Source organism: Tympanuchus pallidicinctus, unplaced genomic scaffold, assembly GCF_026119805.1.
Source record: "Tympanuchus pallidicinctus isolate F22 unplaced genomic scaffold, pur_lepc_1.0 scaffold1, whole genome shotgun sequence".
In the NCBI taxonomy this organism is placed as follows: domain Eukaryota; kingdom Metazoa; phylum Chordata; class Aves; order Galliformes; family Phasianidae; genus Tympanuchus; species Tympanuchus pallidicinctus.
Window position 1 is genome coordinate 22,666,386 of NW_026294618.1, and position 20,682 is coordinate 22,687,067.

The 20,682-nt window shown below is 41.3% G+C and overlaps 1 protein-coding gene across 4 annotated transcripts in view; it reads left to right on the forward strand.

Annotated features, from left to right (window-relative positions):
* Nucleotides 1-20,682, forward strand: part of LRRC1 (leucine rich repeat containing 1) — a 62,599-nt gene that overhangs the window by 10,522 nt on the left and 31,395 nt on the right. For all 4 annotated transcript variants that reach the window (XM_052676860.1, XM_052676871.1, XM_052676880.1 and 1 more), the window contains exons 3-4: nucleotides 12,659-12,737; nucleotides 15,659-15,748. In XM_052676860.1, coding sequence (XP_052532820.1) covers nucleotides 12,659-12,737; nucleotides 15,659-15,748 — 169 coding nt within the window. The remainder of the gene's footprint in view (nucleotides 1-12,658; nucleotides 12,738-15,658; nucleotides 15,749-20,682) is intronic.

Sequence of the window (20,682 nt, forward strand, 5' to 3'; positions counted from 1 at the left end):
CAGATCTGCAACCCGACAAAAATTTCTCCTGTTCAGTGGTTTGCATTTCCTCACTTTTTGTTTGTCTAATTACTAAACTACTTGGAGGAAAAAAAAAAAAAAAAATAAATAGGAACTCTTTGTATTCCTTTCAGGCACAGAAAAACAGCCCAGCTTTTCAAAATGCACTATGCTGCATGAATAGAAAAGTGTGATGGTGACATCTGAACTCGGGAAATAAGAGATCATTGTTCTGTGTTTTTTGTTATTTTAGCTGTCTGGTTCACTGCGCTAATTGCTTTCAGTTCTGGCCATTCTGTTTCCTCAAGAGCTTAAAAATGCAAATATAAATTCACTTAACGATCCGTGTACAGTTGTAGCCCTTTATATTTTAACCTCTCCTCCTCCTCAGAGGAGGAAAGTCTTTAGAATACACAAAGAAAGTACTTCCATCTCCCTCGTAATAAAATGGTAACATGTCATCCTTCCTTGTTCCCATCTAATCCTTTGGTCTGCATTTGATCTTTGAAGTTCCCTGAGCTGATGTGTCACTTGTACGGCTGAACTTCAGGACACTTCCAGGCCTTAGTGGAAGCATTTTCTCTGCATTTTGTGTAGTGGTGATGTGCTGTATTTGGAGGTGGATCAATGCCCTCTGGCAGGATCTCTCCTGGCTCTCTGGCACCAGCTCTGAGTGCCTGTGCAGTGCAGTGTTATGTGCTTTCCGTGTAGCTTTAGTCCATGGCACTCAGAAAAGGTGAGCAGGGAAACTCTTCAAGTATGACTTTCGTACATTCCCAGGTTCTTTACAGTATCTGAGACACATTCATGTATATTAAGATTGAGTACACAGTTGATCTTTTAAGTAGTTTTTGGTTAATGAGTGAGTATCAAACTGCAAGAATCCTTCAAAGTAAACGTAAAAATCTTTTGCAGATGTAAACTTCATGTTTCTATGCTCTTTCCTTTCACTGTGGGGAGTGTATGTGAATGAGCTCTGGTTACAAAAACCAGCACAGCCTTACTGGTGCAAGGGGAGGAGGATTTGGGGGGAAGGCTAAGAGCCATGTGATCTTGAAGTTTTCCTTCTTTTTTGCACGTTAATGCTATTTCTTATTCCTTTATGAGAATGAATTAATGTAGGTTTCAAAGGAAGCATCCCTCTGTGTTTTCTAGCCTTGATGAGGCTGATGTTTGAGCAAAGGCAGTATGAAAAGCCCAAAGATAGGAATATCAGAGGGCAGAGGAGAGCTTTGCTGAGTAGATAGCATAGTGAGGGTGAACATTTGAAGGGTTATCTGTCAGTACAGTTCATCTCTGCTCCTCAGTGTCAGGTTGTTCAAGCAGCTGGTGAGCCGGTTCAAAGCTAAAGAAAGCAGACCTGCTGCATTTTAGCAGTGGGTGCTGGAGCTTTTAGGGTTACTGGCAAAGTTGTGTCTAAGACTATGAGTGTTCCAGGTAGCATCCTCTGACACACAGAACTCTGCTGCTCATCTGCCGTGTGTCTGAGATGACTGCTGGATCCTTCCAAAGCCCCATATTCAGGTAAATCCCGTCCAGGATCATCACATCACCAGGGATTTTTTTCAGGGACTCTGGCTTGCTGAAGCACATACACGTAATTTGGGCAGGGCTCCTGTGCTTTGCATTGAGTTTCAGATCAAGTCTTTGCCTACGTGGTGAAGAAGAGAGATTCTCCTCTAGGCAGAATAAGGAATGCTTGTGTGCTCTGTGTTTTCCCACAGCACGTGGGACCCACTCTCAGTCTCCGAAGACCCTGTGATTCAGAAAAGTAATGTAATCCAAGGCAAGGAAGATGTGCCTCAATTCCTGCAGCTCTTTCTGTGTAACTCAGCAGGCGCTGTGCTGAAGCTTCCTTCTCTCCAGGAGCACGTGCCACTGTTTGAAATCCTTTGGCACTGTAGCAGGCTGCTGCCCATGCTGCTGGTCCCGAAGAGATTTCTTGAAGCATCCCCTCCTCCTTTTTTCTTCTTCACAACCCCTGGGGGCTAAACTCATAGAGCTTAAAGCCCTGCCATCTCACATTCATTACCATGCTAATGGCTTTTCTCCATCCTCCAGATTCCCCTGATACACTTTCCCTGATATTGCATGTTCTTTAAAATGCCCCACAGGTGTTAACCTCCTTAGTAATAGTATTTTTATTTGAAGTAAGTTTCTAGCGGGCGTAATTTCTCGTAATAACATATTATAGTGTGGAGTCCTGGATTTTTTATTTATTATTATTTTTTTTAAAGCTCCTGTACCTTTCCTAGCCTTTGACATGTGGCTCAGCAGTTCGTTTCAGTTTCAGCCACAGAAAACCCCTGTGAGCTTTCCCACCGAACACTGGCTGCTGGGCATCGGTGGCTGCCCCCAGGTGTGGGAGCCCCGTTGCACAGTGCTGCTGTGTGCCCCTGCCTGCCATGAAGGCTAACCCTCCTGCCTGTGTGGGGGATGGCCTTTTGTGCTTGTGTATGTTTGCTGTCTCTGTGATAAAAGCCTGGCAGGCTTCTCTGCTGCTACTCTTTTTGTTCTCATTAAACATGCTTACCAAGAACTTAGTCATGCAGTGGATGCAATGGCTGTAGACCAGATCTGTGCTGCTTGTTGTTCTCTAGCTAGCAGCAAGACAGTAGTGATCCTCTGTGGAAGCTCTTGCTAACCTTCAAGTTTTCTCTTGTGTCCAAGCCTTGAGTCTCAAAGCAGTGGAAAAGTATCAGGTGGATTTTGATGGTCTCTGTAGATGGATTACGCTGGCTCTGTTTCTGATTCCTGTCTCTGTGCAGCTGTGATCAGTTACTTGCTGAACTCAGGAGTGATAGGTTGGCTGTGGCAGCTACTAAAGCAATCTGTGTGTGGGCAGATCTTGTTAAGACATATTTGACTCAGCATCATGCTGAGTCCTCAGGATGATTCTTTACTTTGAATGGTTTGTTACTCTGTTAATGATAATATTGCAATTTTGATATGTGCAGTTGGTTCTGTGCTGTGGAAATGGCTATTTAATAACATTTCTGCAGTTTCTGGTTAAACTGGGCTTATGGCACTGTTGACAGTGCAGTTGTTTTGGATACAAGTGTGGTGAAACCAAGATCTGCAATTCTAAAGTCCCATCTTGACGCGATTGCTACATTATGGCAAATATGCAGTAGTTTATGTAAAAATAATTGCAAATTTCTCAGAAGCATCCAAACGTGGTAGTGTAAGAAGAGATGACCTGCTGCTGCTAAGGGCTGACAGTCTGACCTGTGTCCAAGATCTTTGAGATCAATTTCTGGCAGCTGCAAGCTGATGTCCCAAGTGCAGAGAACCTTCTTTTACCTTTTCCTTGCTTCCAAAATGGCTTATGTTTGTAGACTGGGAAATTCTTATTTTATATTATCTTCACTCTTTGCGCCTCTACAGTGTGCTGGTGAGACCTCGCCTGGAGCACTGCATCCAGCTGTGGAGTCCTCAGTACAGGGGAGACATAGATCTGAGAGAAGGGCCACAAAAATGATCCATGGAATCGAACACCTCTTCTACAAGGATAGGCTAAGAGAGCTGGGTCTGTTCAGCCTGGAGAAGAAAAGACTGTGAGGTGACCTGATAGAGGCCTTGCAGTATCTACAGGGGAGCTACAAGAAAGAAGGGGACAAACTCTTTAGCAGGGTCTGTGGTGACAGAACAAGGGGAAGTGGCTTCAAGCTCATGGAGGGCAGATTTCGGTTAGATATAAGGAAAAAATCTTCTACAGTGAGGGTGGTGAGGCACTGGAACAGATTGCCCAGAGATGTGGTGGGTGCCCAATTCCTGGAGACTTTGAAGGTGAGGCTGGATAAGGCTCTGAGCAACTTGATCTAGCTTTGGTGTTGCAGGGGAGTTGGACTAGGTGGCCATCAGAGGTCCCTTCTAGCTCCAAGGAATCTATGATTCTGTGATTCAGTTATCATTGTACATTCAGAAACCAACAGCAACAGTATTTAATTTCTGATTGATATTACTGCTTCTTATTTGAAGAGTTTATTCTTTTCAGCTGCTTTACAATCTATTTAAAAGTCTGTTTACACTTCTTAGTCATCCTGAGAACACCGCAATCGCTGCATATTGTGTGATGTGTACATCTTAATCACAGAAGTATTTTAAAGCTTTGTTACGATGCTTGTGAGCACACATGGCTGACATACAGAACATCAGTTAATGCAGCAGTAGAGATGCTGCTTCACTCTTAAGGCTTCACATTGCTTGTTTGTGTTGGGGCATGCACACCAATGCTTTCTCCTTCTATTCAGCTGTCTGATATCAGAGACATACCTGTCATCCTTTCTGTAGAATTACCTCCCTTCTGCCCACAGAATGGGTAAGTATTCCCACAAAACAGCTAGATAACCAGTGTTTTCAAATTAGAAGTACTGACTGAGAGGAAGAGACTTGAATGCTTGTTTCAAGTCAGCCTGGGCTGGTGACCCAGCTGTTTTGCAGTGTGAGAACATCAGCTAGGTAGGCAGAAACACTCTAAGGCTTCTAAAACCTGACCTGTAGTTCCTTTCAAGCTACACTCTCATGTACCAACTGCTGCTTTTTGGTCTTTGGTGCAACCTCAGGTGTCTCTGTCTGCCTCTGCTGCGCTTCTTCAGCTCGTGAACTCTCTCCATGGAAGTCCTCTTCCCCTCCGCTTGGCACTAGTGGCCCTGACACAAATAGGCTGGTATGGTTCTGGCAGTAAGTAGTAAGCTGAGACACTTCTGTAAGTTAATACTTGCTCAGTGGGCAAGAAAGAAAAAGAAGGCAGCAAGACGTGTAGTGAGGCAGCATGGTTTGCAAACAGACATTTGTTGTTAAAATATTCAGCTGTTAGATTAGGTGGGCTGCTTTTTTGCCTTCGGAACTGCTTTGTGTCCTTTGTGCACTCCTTTTCCTGCGATAGGTGGTTCTTACCTGACAAGAATGCATGCTGTGGATACACTCACTGTAACCCTTGTTGTGAATACCTGGAAACCATGGGATATCCCACCAGTGACTGCTGTAGTTTGTATAGCAGCAGATCACTACTGCTGATAATGATAAGTTCTAGCCTATGTCTGGCAATCAGGCAAGTGATTTTATTCTTGTTTGTTTGGTGCTAATTGGTAGTAAGGCTGCCTAGCTGTAGACCAGAAGAAAACAGGTTTTTCACTCTTTCAGATAGTTGCCTGCTGACAGTGGTGTGTTTGTGTGCTTTCTTGAGTAATTTTTGGACAATTCTAATTTCTGTTGGCATGTTTTCTTTGTATTGTTTCCCATACCTCTTCTGAAGTTAGTTTAAAACATGAGCTTAAAGCACAATATCATCTTCGTATCCCAAATGTGAATGTTAGGGATCGATTCTTAAAGAAAAGTGCTGGGGACAAAAAATGTGAGAGTGGTCAGGCACTGGAATGGCTGCCCAGGGAGGTGGTGGAGTCACCGTCCCTGGCAGTGTTCAAGAGGCATCTGGATGAGGAGCTGCATGATATGGTTTAGTGCTTGTGGTAGCAGTGGTGATGGGAGGATGGTTGGACTAGATGATCTTACAGGTCATTTCCAACCTTGTGATTCTATGATTCTATGTCTACTGCAGACTACTAGAATTTTGCAACATAGTGATTTTTCCATCATGGTACATTATGCCAGATTTTACTGTTTTTCTAAGGGAACTGTGATGGTTTAGGTACCTAGCAACCTTAATGTGTATCTAGCAAATTTGATAGCTTCATCCAAATTCAAGAGGAGACATAGGTTTCAAAGGTGGGGCTTTTCTGAAACCAGTAGGCCAAGCTGGAAACAGAAACCTTTGGTCAAGCATTAAATGTCAATCCATATGGGAGAGACATTAAAATAAATACTTCAGTTTGTGGGTAATCTAGATTAGAGATCATAAAATGAGGATCTGCAAACAGACTTTGTTCACTCTTTTCTCTGTAGAACTTCTTGGGGCTTTTCGTGGAGAAGGTTAGATGCCAATAAATATGCAGCTTGACTGTTGCAGTACTTACACAGTATCTGTCATCTGCAGCTTCTCAGCTTCTCAAAACTAGAATACTAGTTTTAAATTTTCTTTTTTTCCTTGCTTTTATAAAATGGATTTGCAGGCTGGATGTGGCTCTGGGCAGTCTGGTCTAGTAGTGGATGACCCTTCACATAGCAGGAAGGTTGAAACTAGATGATCGTTGTGGTCCTTTTCCACCCAGACAGTTCTATGATACTACGATTCTGTGATTTAATTTCTTCTAACTTCAAGGTCCTAGACAGAAATCCTCATAAAGGCATCTCCTATCCTCGTTTAACAACCTTGCTGTTAGCTGATGATGAAAAGCAGAAGATGTAATTCCTTGCTGAGGTCCGGCTGTTCTGCTGAATTCACCTGAAATTACTGTTTCCCTGTGATCTAATCTTTGAGTTTCCCTCAGCCCTGGCCCTTTTCTTTTTCTCATGCTTACCATTTGCAGCACGTGATCCCACATTTCTGATTGTTGCTGCAGCTAGGAAGCACAGTCTGTTGATTTTCAGTGTGTTAAGTATTCAAAAAAACAGATTTTTAAGTCTTTATACAGTTTTCTTTTAAGTGACGTTCTACTCTTTATGTAGCTATGAAATGCTCTTTTGTGAACAACGTTTTTCCCTGTTTCTCTCCTCCCTTGGAAGAGGGAAGTGTACAGAAACGAGGAGGAGGAGGAAGAGATATACTTACCTCACTTCAGTTTGTTGTTAATTAAATAGTAAGGGATTTGGCTGAGAAAACCCAATCTGAACCTGTTTGTGTATTTTCCATAAAGCTGTAAGGGCGGTTCTTGAAAGAGCTGTTTCTTTTGTGTTTTGTATATCCTCAGCCTCAGAGTTTCAAAAGGAAAATGTTACAACTTGTACAAGAGCCACTCAATCATAATAGACTTTGCAAGAACAACATGACTCCTGTCACATTTTGTCCCAGAAATTGTAACACTTCAGGTAAAGAGGCTGATTACTTCATCCTTCAGGGCTTGTAGCAGAACCTTTTTAGAATGAAAAAAAAAAAAAAAAAAGCAATAAGGTCATCATTCCACGTGTCATGATCTTAATGTGGACAGGGAGGGAGATTTAACCCTTCTTCAGCTGTCTTGCTGGAGGAAGCAACCCCTCAGGAAGGGAGAGAGGTGCCCTGTTGCTGTGAGATAACAACCTCCTCAGCTGAGCTTAGCAGCTGAAGAGCCCTCTGCAAAGGCAAATAAACATTTGCAGCACAAATTCCTCCTCGCAAGACATTTGATTAATTGAATAGTTTGTTCCTCTCAAGCTTGGAAGGTGGAGGAGGTGGTGAGCAGGGTGGAAGAGCTTTTACAAAGTCAGGCTTCAGCCTTCGAGGCTCTGTGCTATGGATGGCAAGGACCTCTTGGAGTTGATTTCAAGCTAAAAGAGAGGAGATCTAGGTTAGTTATTAGGAGGAAACTCTTTGTGCAGAGGGCAGTGAGGCAGTGGCACAGCTGCCCAGAGAGCATCCCTGGAGGTGCTCAAGGCCAGGCTGTGTGGGCCCTGGGCAGCTGAGCTGGTGGGAGGCAGCCCTGCCCACAGCACAGGGTGGGCTTTGGGTTCCCTTCCAACACAAACCAGTGCGTGTTCTTATGAAAGGAAGGGGAACGTCATGACTCCTGCTTTGCTCACGCACCACAGTGTTTGATAATATAATGGGCTGGCTGGGCCTTTAACTCGTGCATACAATATATGTGTAATGTGAGAAGAGACAGGAGAAAATTCTTCCATGTATTGAACGGGATGAACGCGATCTGTTTAGTGTCTGGTTATCTGTGTCCTGAGGAATGGCGCTGCCTTGTTTCATAGTTTTTAAGTCTGGAGTGAGTTTACTGGGTATAAATGTGGTGTGGCTCATCAACCAGCCCCACCAAAGCAGAATGCTCCGTGTTGCCTTTGCAGCTGAAAGTAGCTCTGATCTAATGGTTTTCTCACAGCCTATGACCTTCCTGACCATTGCTATCTTGATATTGATAATTGGAAATGATGTTCACTGTTGCAGAGTATGTAAAGAATGCTGGCCACATAGGCTTTGGATAAAGAAAAGAATATTGCCTGGTTTTCAAATTTTGTATAAAGACACAGTAAAAAGTGCTGCACAAAAGGCTTTATCAATTTAAAATGAAGATTTTCTTCCTCCCCAACTCCTGCAACCATCAGAGGAAGGGAAGAAGGGATGAGAAAGAATTGGGGCATATTGCTGTTGTAAAAAGCTTCAATAAAAATAGATTAGCAGAAAGTAAAAAGATTTTTTATTAGTAATTCTTGCACTCATACAGTACAGAATTCCCAAGGACGATGCATATCTGAAGAGGCATCTTGAATAGAAATGTGTGTGTCTGTGTTTGTATATATGTATATGCACTCTTATGTACATGACTGCCACTTTCTGCTGGCATGAATTTTTTCCTGCTGGTGCATTTGCACTGTCGTACGTCACAGGGCTTATGCTTGGTTATAGCTTTACTATGAGCAGTGCTGCACAATCTGTGTGCCAGAACATCTGGGAGCGTCATATAAACGTGGAGCATTCATCAGTGTGTGGTATTAGAAGAATCCTAGATATTTAAGTAGGATTTGAGTCAGTTATCCAGCGGTGGCAAGAAAAGCATTCTAACATACTGCTGCTGATGTTGGCAGTGATTTATGTGTTAATGTCTGTAACAAAACCTAGTAGTAAGCAGTAATGGCAAAAGCTGCTTAATCCATTTGGAGATAGATGGACTTTTTAATGTACTTTGATATACTGCATTGCGTTTCAGTTAATTACGCCAGTGTTTCTGTTACGGACTGTCATCACCTCTGCTATAATAATCACTCCAGATTTTTTTGCCATATACTAAAATGCTCCTTTTCTCTTGTCTTATTTGTTCAAAGTAATCCTATAGTAGTCATCATGCATAGTGATAAAATGTCTGCTAGTAATCTGCTTCTGTTCTGGCTGATAAATCTTTTCAATATTTATATTTCAACGTTGTTTTACTTACTGAACATATAACAATCCGCAATCCAAAGAGATGGACCAATTTATTTTTTCTGTTCTTCATCCAGTTTGATAGAGGAGAAAAGCAAATTGCAAAAGCATCATCAGCAGGAGGAAAATGCACTTTAAGCGCGAAGAAAAAGTGTAATATGAAACTGGAATTTCTCTTATTTGTCTTGTATCTGTTACCATTTTCTACTGATAAGTTTTGCTCATGTAATGATTTTGTAGCCTGAAATAAGCAGGCTGAGAGAGTATGCGTTAATTCCAGAACTGATTTTGTTGTTTGCAAATGCATCCAAGTTATAAATAATTTGTGTGCAGCTATATTGCAATTAATATTAGAGTATATTTTACATAGTTCAGATAATTAACTGTTAGCTTTTATAGATAATAGCTAAGACTTGTAAAAGAAGGAGATTATCAAAATAGTTTGGCTTAAGAATGCATAGAAATAGAAAAGGAAATATTTACAGCATGGTAATGAAGCCACATGTTGATAGAGGAAATCAATAGCATGCGTAGTTTCAGAGACTTGGTATTGTCATTGAAAATTTATCTTCTGCTTTGTATTTTTAGGTATGTATATATGCCTATACATGTGTATGTAGGTTGTTTTTCAAAAAATTAAAGTGTAGTTACTTGAGGTTTGCTTTTTACTTAATGAAAAAGAATAATTCACACATGATATGTGTATCTGTATGCAGAAAAGATGTATGTGTAAAAAGATGCATGTATAAAAGTTGTGGACGTTGACTGGGCTGCAAAGACATAAGTTGTTTTGAGACATCTGAGGATGTAAAATAGTGATAGAATCATAGAATCGCAAGGTTGGAAATGACCTGCAAGATCATCTAGTCCAACTGTCCTCCTATTACCATTGCTACCACAAGCACTAACCCGTGTCTTGTAGCGCCTCATCCAGACGCCTCTTGAACACTGCCAGGGATGGCAACTTCACCACTTCCCTGGGCAGCCATTCCAGTCCTTGACCACTCTCTGAGAGAAAAAGTTCTTATGTCCAAACTAAACCTCCTCTGGTACAATTTGTGGCCATTTCCTTGAGGTCCTATTTGTTTCCTGGGATAAGAGGCCAAACCCTTCCTCATCACAGCCTCCCTTGAGGTAGTTACAGAGTGCAGTGAGGTCTCCCCTGAGCCTCCTCTTCTCCAGACTGAACAACCCCAGCTCCCTCAGCCGCTCCTCATAAGACTTGTGCTCCAGACCCCTCACCAGTTTCATTGCCCTTCTCTGGACACGTTCCAGGGCCTCAACGTCTTTCTCATAGTGAGGAACCCAAAACTGAACACAGTACTCGAGGTGCGGCCTCACCAGTGCTGAGTAGAGGGGGATGATCACCTCCCTGCTCCTCCTGGCCACACTATTTCTAATGCAGGCCAGGATGCTGCTGGGCACACTGTTGGCTCATGTTCAGCTGAGCATCAACCAACACCTCCGGGTCCTTTTCCTCTTCAGTAATCCAACCACTCATCCCCAAGCCTGTATTGCTGCATGGGGTTATTGTGGCAAAGTGCAGGACCTGGCACTTGGCCTTGTTGAACCTCAATCCCATTCACCTCAGCCCAGTGATCCAGCTTATCCAGGTGCTTCCCTACCCTCAGGCAGATCGACACCACCTCCCAACTTGGTGTCATTTGCAGACTTACTGAGGGTGCACTCAATCCCCTCATTTAGGTCATCAATAAAGGTACTAAGCAAAATGGGCCCTAGTACCGACCCCTAAGGGACACCACTTGAAACAGGTCACCAGCTGGACTTCACTCCATTCACCACTACCCGCTGGGCACGGCCCTCTAGCCAGTTCCTTACCCAAAGAAGTGTACACCTGTTAGACCACGGGCAGCCAGTTTCCTCAGAAGAAGCCTGTGAGAGACTGTCAAAGGCTTTGCTGAAGTCTAGGTAGAATACATCAACAGCCCTTCCCTCATTCTTCTCAGGAGTAATAAATAGTACCTGGGCTCCCATAGTTCAAAATAAAGATCTACTTTGAATTAATTAAGGCTCGTTTTAAATGATGTCTAGTTTTGATCTGGGGAAGCAGAGAGGGTGTGCAAGAGGGACAAAGCTATTAAAAAATAAGTGAGCCAATGCTGTTCTATTTGTTTGCCAACTGGTTATCCAGAGAAGGGTGGTATGAGGAATAGATGGTTGGACAATGAACTTCTGAATTTGCTGGTGATTAGCAGTGTCCATATTTGTCATTGCTGTAACGCCAGGCAGAGCTTGTAATGTCTGCTGAATGTAGATAGGACCTTTGTCTTCAGTAATCCTGTAGTGTAAATTCAGGCTTCTACAGACAGTGCTCACGTAGAGGACTGATATGATTAAAGGCAGCAGCTTTGCAGACTGTAAATGCAGTTACGATTTTTGTTTTGATTTCATGTTCCTCTCTGCGTAGGGAAGGGGGAAGTTTTCGGTTCTGTGTGCAGCTTCTATTCCTTAGAGCACTTTCTAAAGGGAATGCTTTCACATGAGTGCTTAAAAAGAAAAAGAAAGTTGTCTGTTTCTTAGGACTCAACAATGTCCCTACAGTGACTTTGTTACTTTTACTTTCTGTGGCGTTAGAGGCAGGCAAATATTTCTAAGAACTTCATGTGTTGCAAGAATTTATTACTTCTGATTATTCAGTCAGGCATTCATAATGACTTTTTTTTTCTTGTAGTTATTTAGATGTCAGTGTTCCTAGCTGTTTGTCCCTACTATAAAAAGGGACTACTGATGTGTGAGGAGATGAAACAGGTGGAATACTATGCCGAAAGAATGGAAGTAGGAAAACTCCAGAAGCAGAAGTCTGATTTTTATTTTAAGACTTCTTTATAAATCCCTTCCCAGGTAAATCATATAAATCTTAAGTTGTTAAACAAGGAAACCAAACATGTCTGTTTCGTTCTTGCTGGATCTCAATGATAATAAACAAGGGCTTACACAGAGGGCCCGCAGGCTGCTCATAGAAACCTGAAGTAAGAGGCCCTAAAGAAAACGTTGTGTTCAAGGTAGCATGACTGGCTTCAGTAGATAAAAATCTAGTATTGGAGGTAGAAGAAAAAATCTGTTTTCATGTATAAGTAATTCTTACTACTTTCTGCCTTTCTGTAATAGTATGCTAGCACTGATTTGGGACTTGTTGATTTGAATAATGTTTTCAAATTGCTTATCTTTAGTGTGGTTCTATTTCCATGAGTGTGCATTATGAGCAGAACCTTGAACACTCTCTTCTTCCTTTCCTTGCTCTTCCTCCCCCTGTACTTTCTGCCAGCACAGAATGTGGGTGTGTATCGATCAAATTACAGGAGGTTCAGACTTTAGTTGGTTCTTCAGAACAATCTTAGAACACAGAGAATCCATTTTTTGCTGGACAGAGGCTGATGCAGATTGGTTGAAGCACAGGTTAACAGTCTGGGATCAGGAAAAACAGTGCAGAGCAGGAAAGTGAAATGGGATTTGAAGAAGTGCAAAGCAGCTTTGCAATGGTAGCTGCTCCTGCTCTGGTTTCAAGTATGAATACTTGGGCATGAAGCAGCCTTGCATGTTGAAATGGCTTGAAAGATACCGAGATAACTCCTTGCAGTAGCACATTACCGCACGTAATGAGGCAATAGTTTCAGTGTAGATGCTGTACAGTTCTTGATGATGGTTTTTTTCCCCTTTTTTTTTCTTTTTCTTCTGCAGATATTCCTGAAATACCAGAAAGCATCTCATTCTGCAAGGCACTACAGGTAGCAGATTTCAGTGGGAATCCACTAACTAGGTAATTTCCATCTTCTTCTTAGTACTTGCCATACCAGAATTACAATCTTGCTGTAACAATTACAATTTTAAATAAGCCCTTAAGAATTGTGATTTAGGATCTCTATGAAATCTTGCCAACAATGTCTGTCTCTGGCAGGATCTGTAGCGAAAGTTCAGATTTAAAACGTGATGAGCATCTTCACTGGGAGGGGATGAAATTTGTTAGCCGACCAGGAAAAATGCAAATCTGATTCTCTTCTAAGTAATTTTCATTCCTCTTCTTAAATGCATAGGAAAACCACGCTCATACCTGGGAGAGATAAAGCAATGGTAAGCACGAATGTATTGGCACAAATCCAGGTGCTTGACAATTTGGAATAGATTGTAGCTCAGCTGCTGCAGATAATGGCTTTTCCTAATGATTAAAGCTTAGACTAGTGTTTCAACACTCTCCTGTCAATTGGGACACAGTGACGTGCAGTAACATGCGGCAAAAAAGCACTGCATCTATCACTGGTTGCTGCTGCTGTTTCCTGGTCTGTATTCTGATGGAGTCGAGGGGATTACACACTTACAGAAAAGGCTTGTTTACATTTTTCTGTTCCATTTGCTGAAGAGTTTAGAATTCGTATAGTGAACCGAGACCGGAGATAACAAAGGACAGAAGAGGTGATCTGCTAGCTGGAGCCTTTGAACGCTGTTAAACTGGCCTGTCCCACAGAGCTCCTTTGTGATGCTTAGAAATTCACACAAACCAGAGCATTCACAGTGGGCGTTAACCAGCTCTCTTTGCTTTGCACTGAGATAGGCTGGGAATACTTGCACGATTAGCTGGCTGGCTGGCTGGCTGGGATGCGTGAGTGGTAACAAACAGCTGAGTGTCTGTAATTCTTAAGCTGCTACAGCGGTTTTGCAGGGCAGCTTCTCCCACATTGGCAGCTGAGATTCTTCAGAGCAGCGCTTTGAATATAGTGCATAGTGCATTCTAAGTTCTCTGGAAATTCGGCTCTCTAAGCATTAAAGGGACACTTGTGATCTTAATCCCCGTGCCTCTGTAGCCCATTTATATGCTGAGGATAATAATACCACAAAAATCTGGTAAAGCAAACTGAAGCTGAGCTGATGTTTAGATATTAAAGTGATGAGAGTCACTGCGCAGCGTTTTCTCAGAGATGAGTGTGCCGTATGTACAGCAAGAGCTGCATCTGATGGTACTGAAATAAAACATACTAAGCAGTAGCATGTGAGTTATCATTCTCCATTTTGTGAACCAAATAAGGCTTAGGGCCCAAGTAATGTATCTCTTTAAACAGCATCTGTAATGCGTGACTGCAGCTGAGAGGAACTGACAAAAGAGTTGTAGGGTTTCTTAATGGGGTTAAAATGGATCTCATAACTCATTGCTGGCTGTTGTAGGAGAAATTTAAAAATTCGTGATAAAATGGCTCCAAAATGTGTGTATGTACTGGAAAACATCACTCCAACCAGTTTACTAAGTTAGAAAATGCAGGCAGTTCAAGTTGTTTGTACATGGTTGCCTGGTGCTTTCTATGATAAAGTCCAGAATTTCAGTTTTACCTGTATTTACCTGTATCTACAGCATTTAGATCTTGGCACTAATTACCCAAGATAGAGTGAGAAAGCCCAGCAGTCATTTCCTTTTGTTCGAAGGAAAGAACTTTTTTAGCCATTGATCCTAGCTCTTGTTTCTTCTGAGCTCAAAAGCCAGTCGTAGAACTTTGCCATCAATGTGCTTCCACTAATACAGAATGTTGTCTCACTGTCAAATTGAATGACTTCAGTACTAAAAATGGCTGCTTTTCAGCTGCTTTCAGGTTTATATTAATAAGAAGGAGATGCATTTAGGTAGGTTAGACTAGAAGTCTGCTATACGGTATAGATAAACCATTTAACTACAGTTTTAAAACTGTTAGCTCCTAAATGGTAAAAACTGCTTTTTCAAAGTAAGCTATTACTATTGTACACCTAAGGAGGGTGAACAGTCACAGTAGCACTCACATTGTAGAGATACCAAACATGTTCTGTTAATGAAAGACAGAAAATGACAAACAGTGCGGTATGGGGTTGAGCACACGAGAATTTGTAATTTGTCTCCTTCCCTTTTCCCCCATCACACACAGCTGTGCTTGCCCATACACTTGAATCTCCAGTTTGCTAGCAATCTGTGGATTATACTGTGTTCCCAGAGCTGGGTGGTGTGGGGAGCAGGAACCAAACTACAGCTTGGGCTTAGGTAGTGTGCTCCGGGAATCAGGTTTGGTGCAACCTGGCTGCCTGCAGGTGAGGGTGAAGGAGTTCTTCAGTGTGAGTAGGGGGAAGCCAAGCAGTGCAGAAAACTGGGTGTTGCTCCTGAAGGCTTTAGGTAATTTGGGAGTGTTGCTTGCATTTTTATAATGTGAGAAGAGTAGGATTGCAAGCTGTTGTGCTGTGGACTAGTACATGCAAATGTTATAACAACAGAACATTGTCTTGCTGGTAAACAGAGTGTTTCTTCAAAAAGCAGCAAGTAAAGAACAGCCTGGTATCTAACACAAAATGGTCCTGCTGTAAGCATGTACATAACTGAAGCTTAAATCAGAGTAATTGATTTCATTATTTTACCATCTAGCAGATGCAGGAAAATACCAGCAGAATATTTTTTTCAGTTTCATTTTTTATAATACTTTAAATGCAGCTATATGTATATGGCTTTGTAACGTTGCAAATTGGAGGCAAGGAAAAGAGATTAATGCTTTTTTCTTACTATGATTCCTAGAATTTTTCAAGATTTGTGCTGGAATATAGACATTTCTCCCCTTCTCTGTGTATATTGGCTGAAAAGACTCTAATTTTCTGCAACATGTCCTTTTTTCCTCTGTGTATTCTGTTAATGTGAATACTTATGCTGGAAGTCCTAAACTTGAATTAATATCTCCGTAGGTTGCCTGAAAGCTTTCCTGAATTACAGAATCTAACGTGTCTTTCAGTAAATGATATCTCTCTGCAAGCACTACCTGAAAACATTGGGAAGTAAGTGTTCTTTAGCCTTTTTGTTATTTTATTTATTTTCTTTCCTGGTACATATACTATGTAAGTCACACGCATGATTGTATATAATGTGATATACCTATGAAGTCATTTACAGCTTTGTGCTTTTTTTAATCAGTCTGTTGAAAAAGAATCTCTTTGCATTTTCACTTACCGTTAGCAAGTCAATTCAGCATCTGAATCATATGTGTGTATACTTAAGCTCTGTTTTCAGGGATTTGGATTAACTTGTATTTTTAAATGCAAAATTAAATAGGTGTTTTATGATGCAGAATTGACCTTTAACTTTCCTTTTTTGTAGTAAAGGCCATTGATCCGTTATTGTAAACATGTCAGCCAGCTTGCAGCTTAGCTCAAAACCAGATAGTGCTGGCACAAGAACAAACGGGTAAAAGCTGGCTATGATCAGGCTGGAAATTAGAGGGCTCCTAACCATAGCAGCAGTTTGGTTCTGAAAGAACTCCAGCGAGAACCGTGGAGAAGGAAAATCACAAAACAGCTCTAAAGATGGAATTTGATAAGCCTCTGAGATGTTTGTTAATTCTGGAAAGCACAGCATCATTGCAGGGACAGAATTCTAAAGCAGAAACACAAGAAAAGTAAAGTGAACTTCATTTATTTGTCTCTTGTTGATAGCAACAAACATCTAAGCTTGCAAAAAAGGAATCTCTCTTCTCTTAGTGAAGAGATTTGAAGGAGAAAAGGTAATTCCACATCTCCTTAATTAAACATATGAGAATGTTTAGACCAAGGACACATTTAGCCCACCTCTCTTCTACAGCTATACTGATGTGGATTAAGAAAAATGCATGTTTGATTACTCCTCTTACCATCTTCTGGTTCAGGGGATTTCCTGGGCTCCACATTGTGGTTTGTCTAATGGTAGACATGAATCCTGATCCACATAATTGTCCAGTTTCTCATTGAGCTTATGGAGACATCTGTAGTATTTGGCCCTGGCAAATAGCTGCAAAGGCTGATTTGCTGATTTACTGGGAAACGTACCATTTTAGAGAGATGGAACTTTCTGGCAACACGTGATAGTTTGTTCTCTGTGTCTCTCTGTACCTGCCTTTATGGTTACTGTGCCTGTGTTGTTCTAAGTTTTCATGTACTGAACAACTTCAAACCACTTTGATCTCTTTCTTCCTTCAGAAAGCCTAGGAACACAGGAAGAACAACATGGATGTTGAGTCCTCTAACAGTAGAGGACTATTTATCTTGGACATCCTTTCATAAAGTGGAGTGTTTTTTAACAAGAATTCTTTGGGGAGCCAGCTTAGTCCCTAACAGTCATTAAAACCCAACTTTATAAATAGAAGAGTCCTCCAGAAGGGATCTTATTAAAAGCTCCTGCAGTGTAGTCAAGTCCAGACCAGCATTGCTTTAGCCACTTCCTGTGAGTATTAAAGCTGTCAGTGGGCACCAGTCCAGGAGCAACAGAAGTAGGAAATATCTTTTAAAACATTCCACAAGCACTAACAGGTACAGCTAATGTGTGCCCACTGACTATGACAAAGTCTTATTAACAATGGCATGGGCTGGGGCTTCTGTGACATTCTTCCTTTTCTACAGCGAGTTCACAGAACTTTAAATGCAGTTTTTCATAGTAGTGACAGCTAAGAACAGATTTGTTCAAACTTCTTAGTTACTGAAAACCTAGGGCTACAATTTTGGATCTTTCCTGATTCTGAAAATGGTTATGGGAAACATGACAAGCTGAAATGATTTTCAGATTTTAAAGTAGGCTGCTGCTTTACAACTAATACCTGGAGGAAGGTCACTGGCTTCCCTGACGAGTCACTGCTGTGCTCTATCTCCTTGCTTAGCCTGCTTGTCATTTGACAAATGTGGCTGGTGGTAAGCTCTGTTAAGGAACAAATGAATAGAAACAATTTTGGTTACAATGGGAATACCAGGCATTTGCAGAAATGTCAGTATGTGAAACTATAGAAAAATATGTGTAATAATTTTTCTATTATCCATCCTAAACAGTCCAAGGAGGTGCTGTGAAACTATTTAAACTTTATATGAGCTGTTACAGAACACAGCAGTGTAACCCATTCTTCCTCAGAGTCAGTTGCCAATGCTGAAGCTAAAACCCTGGGACTTCATTTTGCTTGAGGAAGGGCCGTATGCTTATTCTTGGTGAATTTTCCTGGAGGGCTAGGCTTTTATTCAAATCTGATAGGCTTACTTCAGTCTGACAAATGCACCCAGAATAGCTTTCTGAACTTATGTATATTTTATTTATACAAAAACACTTTAATTTTTTTAGCAGAAATTTATGCCAATTAGATTTATGCTTACAGAAGCAGGGACAAATGTGTTGAGCTTTTGTTTTTGGCTCGTCGAGTATTTAGAGTGGAAAGAAATATGGCAGTTGGGAAGTAAACCTGGACTTTTCCAAGATAGAAGGATATTAACAGAACAGGAGGGAAAGTAATGACACATCTCACGAAAATGTAATTGTTCTTGAATTCTGTTGGGGAATGTTGATCTTCCTGGAATACATTCAAATGATCCGAATCTGGTGATTTTATTTATTTATTTATTTTTAAGCACCTCACACTTCACAATAAATAGCAGAACAAAGCTCCTTTTCTCTCCTTCAAACGAAGGAATTTCAGACACTGTTGACAAGGAGAGAGATATTCTAACTATAGTTAGAAATGATTGAAAGGTCTTGTTTGCAGTCAATTATGACTGCAGCTTAAAGTTCTTACATTACATTTACCACTGAGAGTGAATTTCATAAACATTTTTTTTTAATACACTTTCATCTATAAATAATACAACTATTTTTTCAGTCAGGATACCAATAGGTGCAGCTTTTCCTTTTTATTTCACAAAAGTTTTATAGTTTATTTTAAGCATGAAATCATCATTTAAGTGAGTTTGGTCCAGTTGACTGCCTTTTGGTAAAAGCAATGGAACGGTATGGGCTCTCACAGAATGGCCAGGGTTGGAAAGGACCTCACGGATCATGAATCTCCAACTCCCCTGCCACATGCAGGGCCACAAACCTCCTCATTTAACACCAGACCAGGCTGCCCAGGGCCCCGTCCAATCTGGCCTTGAACACCTCCAGGGATGGAGCATCCACAACCTCTCTGGGCAGCTGTTCCAGCACCTCACCACTCTCTCTGTACAGAACTTCCCCCTGGCATCCAACCTAAATCTTCCCTCCCTCAACTTCAAACCATTTCCCCTTGTCCTGCTGTTGTCTATGCTTTCAAAGAGTTGATTCCCCTCCTGTTTGTAGGCTCCCTTTAGGTACTGAAAGGCTGCACCTTTGTATCCTGCAGCCTTCTTTTCTCCAGGCTGAACAAGCTCAGCTCCCTCAGCCTGTCTTCATAGGGGAGGTGCTCCAGTCCCCTGATCATCTTCGGGTTCTCCAAACATAGCACACTTGTGCTGCTTGTTCCCTTCTCTGTTCATTTTCTCCTGCCCTTTCTGGGACCCCCAAAATGCTAGGTATTTGAAAGAAAGTCATGCTGAGTGTCTCTTTCTGGCTGAAGAGATGAAAAAAGACTCTTTCAAGCTTTTGGATATGTTTACAAATGCCTTGCTGGAATTTCTTTGTGCTTTGCATGAAGATCCATGTTATTATTTAATGGAATAGGATTGGACTACGTGCTTTATGTATGACCAGTCAAATCCTGAGCAAGAAAGTGCATATTGGTGAGTTATTCTGGTATGGTTGTGCTCAGGGAAAAACCTGAACTCTGTGTGCTTGTTGTTGGTCTTTTGGCCACTAAAGGATTTGGAAAATTAGGAAAAAGCATCCTAAATTTCTGTGGCCTTAGAGTCTTGTCTGGGAAATCACCTTATACAGTCAGTGACAGAATTTGAGACCAAATTCAACTCAATCCAGTTTTGCTATTGTCTGATGTATAAGATCAATATCAACGATCAGCTTTGCTGTCTCAGGCAAGTATCATAATGTATTCTAGCTTTTGATATGTAAAGTTGCTGTTTATATTTTTGTTGTGCCGTTCAGAATTCTGCATAGCCCTTTCACGTTTTCCTTTGTGTTGCCAAAATTGAATGTATTTAAGGGTCCCAAGTGGATGTTGAAGAGCCTTGTGTATAATTGTATTGTGTCACATCTCTTTAGTAAGCTCTGCTTTGGGCCATGGTAACAGATGAGATGTTATAATGTAAGCACTGTTGGTTTTTTTTGTTTCTCTGTGATTTGTGATGTTTAACGTGTCGCATGGAGTAAAATAGTGAGTGCTAATGTATGTGAGATATTAAAGCTAATAATTATCTTAAGCAGGAGTTTTCTTGTTACCTAGGTGAACCGTTCAGAGAAACAGGTTACACAATTTAAGCTGTTAGTGGGAGTGTCCTTTCAGTGTTTCTCAGCCTAATGAAGCGAGACTGATTTCCCTGTGTATTCTGCTTGTGATGGTAGAGCTGTTCAGTGAGCAAGTGTGGTCATTCTTACTGCCATGGGTAGCATTTAGGAATTTCTATTCCAGAGCCTTTTCTTCAGAAGTTCCTTATGTATGTGACATCTAGAACACAGGGCACAGCTTGTTTCTGGAATTCAGGAATCAAGGTGTTTATCAGCCTTCCTCATATGCCTTACAGTGTTATGAATGATCAGATATACGTACTTTTCAAGCACGTTCTGTCCTTATGTATTAATTTCATAGCATTGACCTCAGAATTAGTTCCTCCCACCCTACAGTGTTATACTGCCTTTTTACCAACAAAAATTTTCATGCTGTGCACTCATGATTTAATATCTTGAAAGAGAAGATACCTTGTTGGTCATAATTGTGTGTTTATTTAGATGTGGTTCTTTGTCCTGAGTGAAGTCCAGATATCTTTGAAAGCCTTTATGTGAGTCTCTGATGTTTAATCTAGCATTGGGCTTTCAGATCTGTGCTTCAAAAGGAATCTGC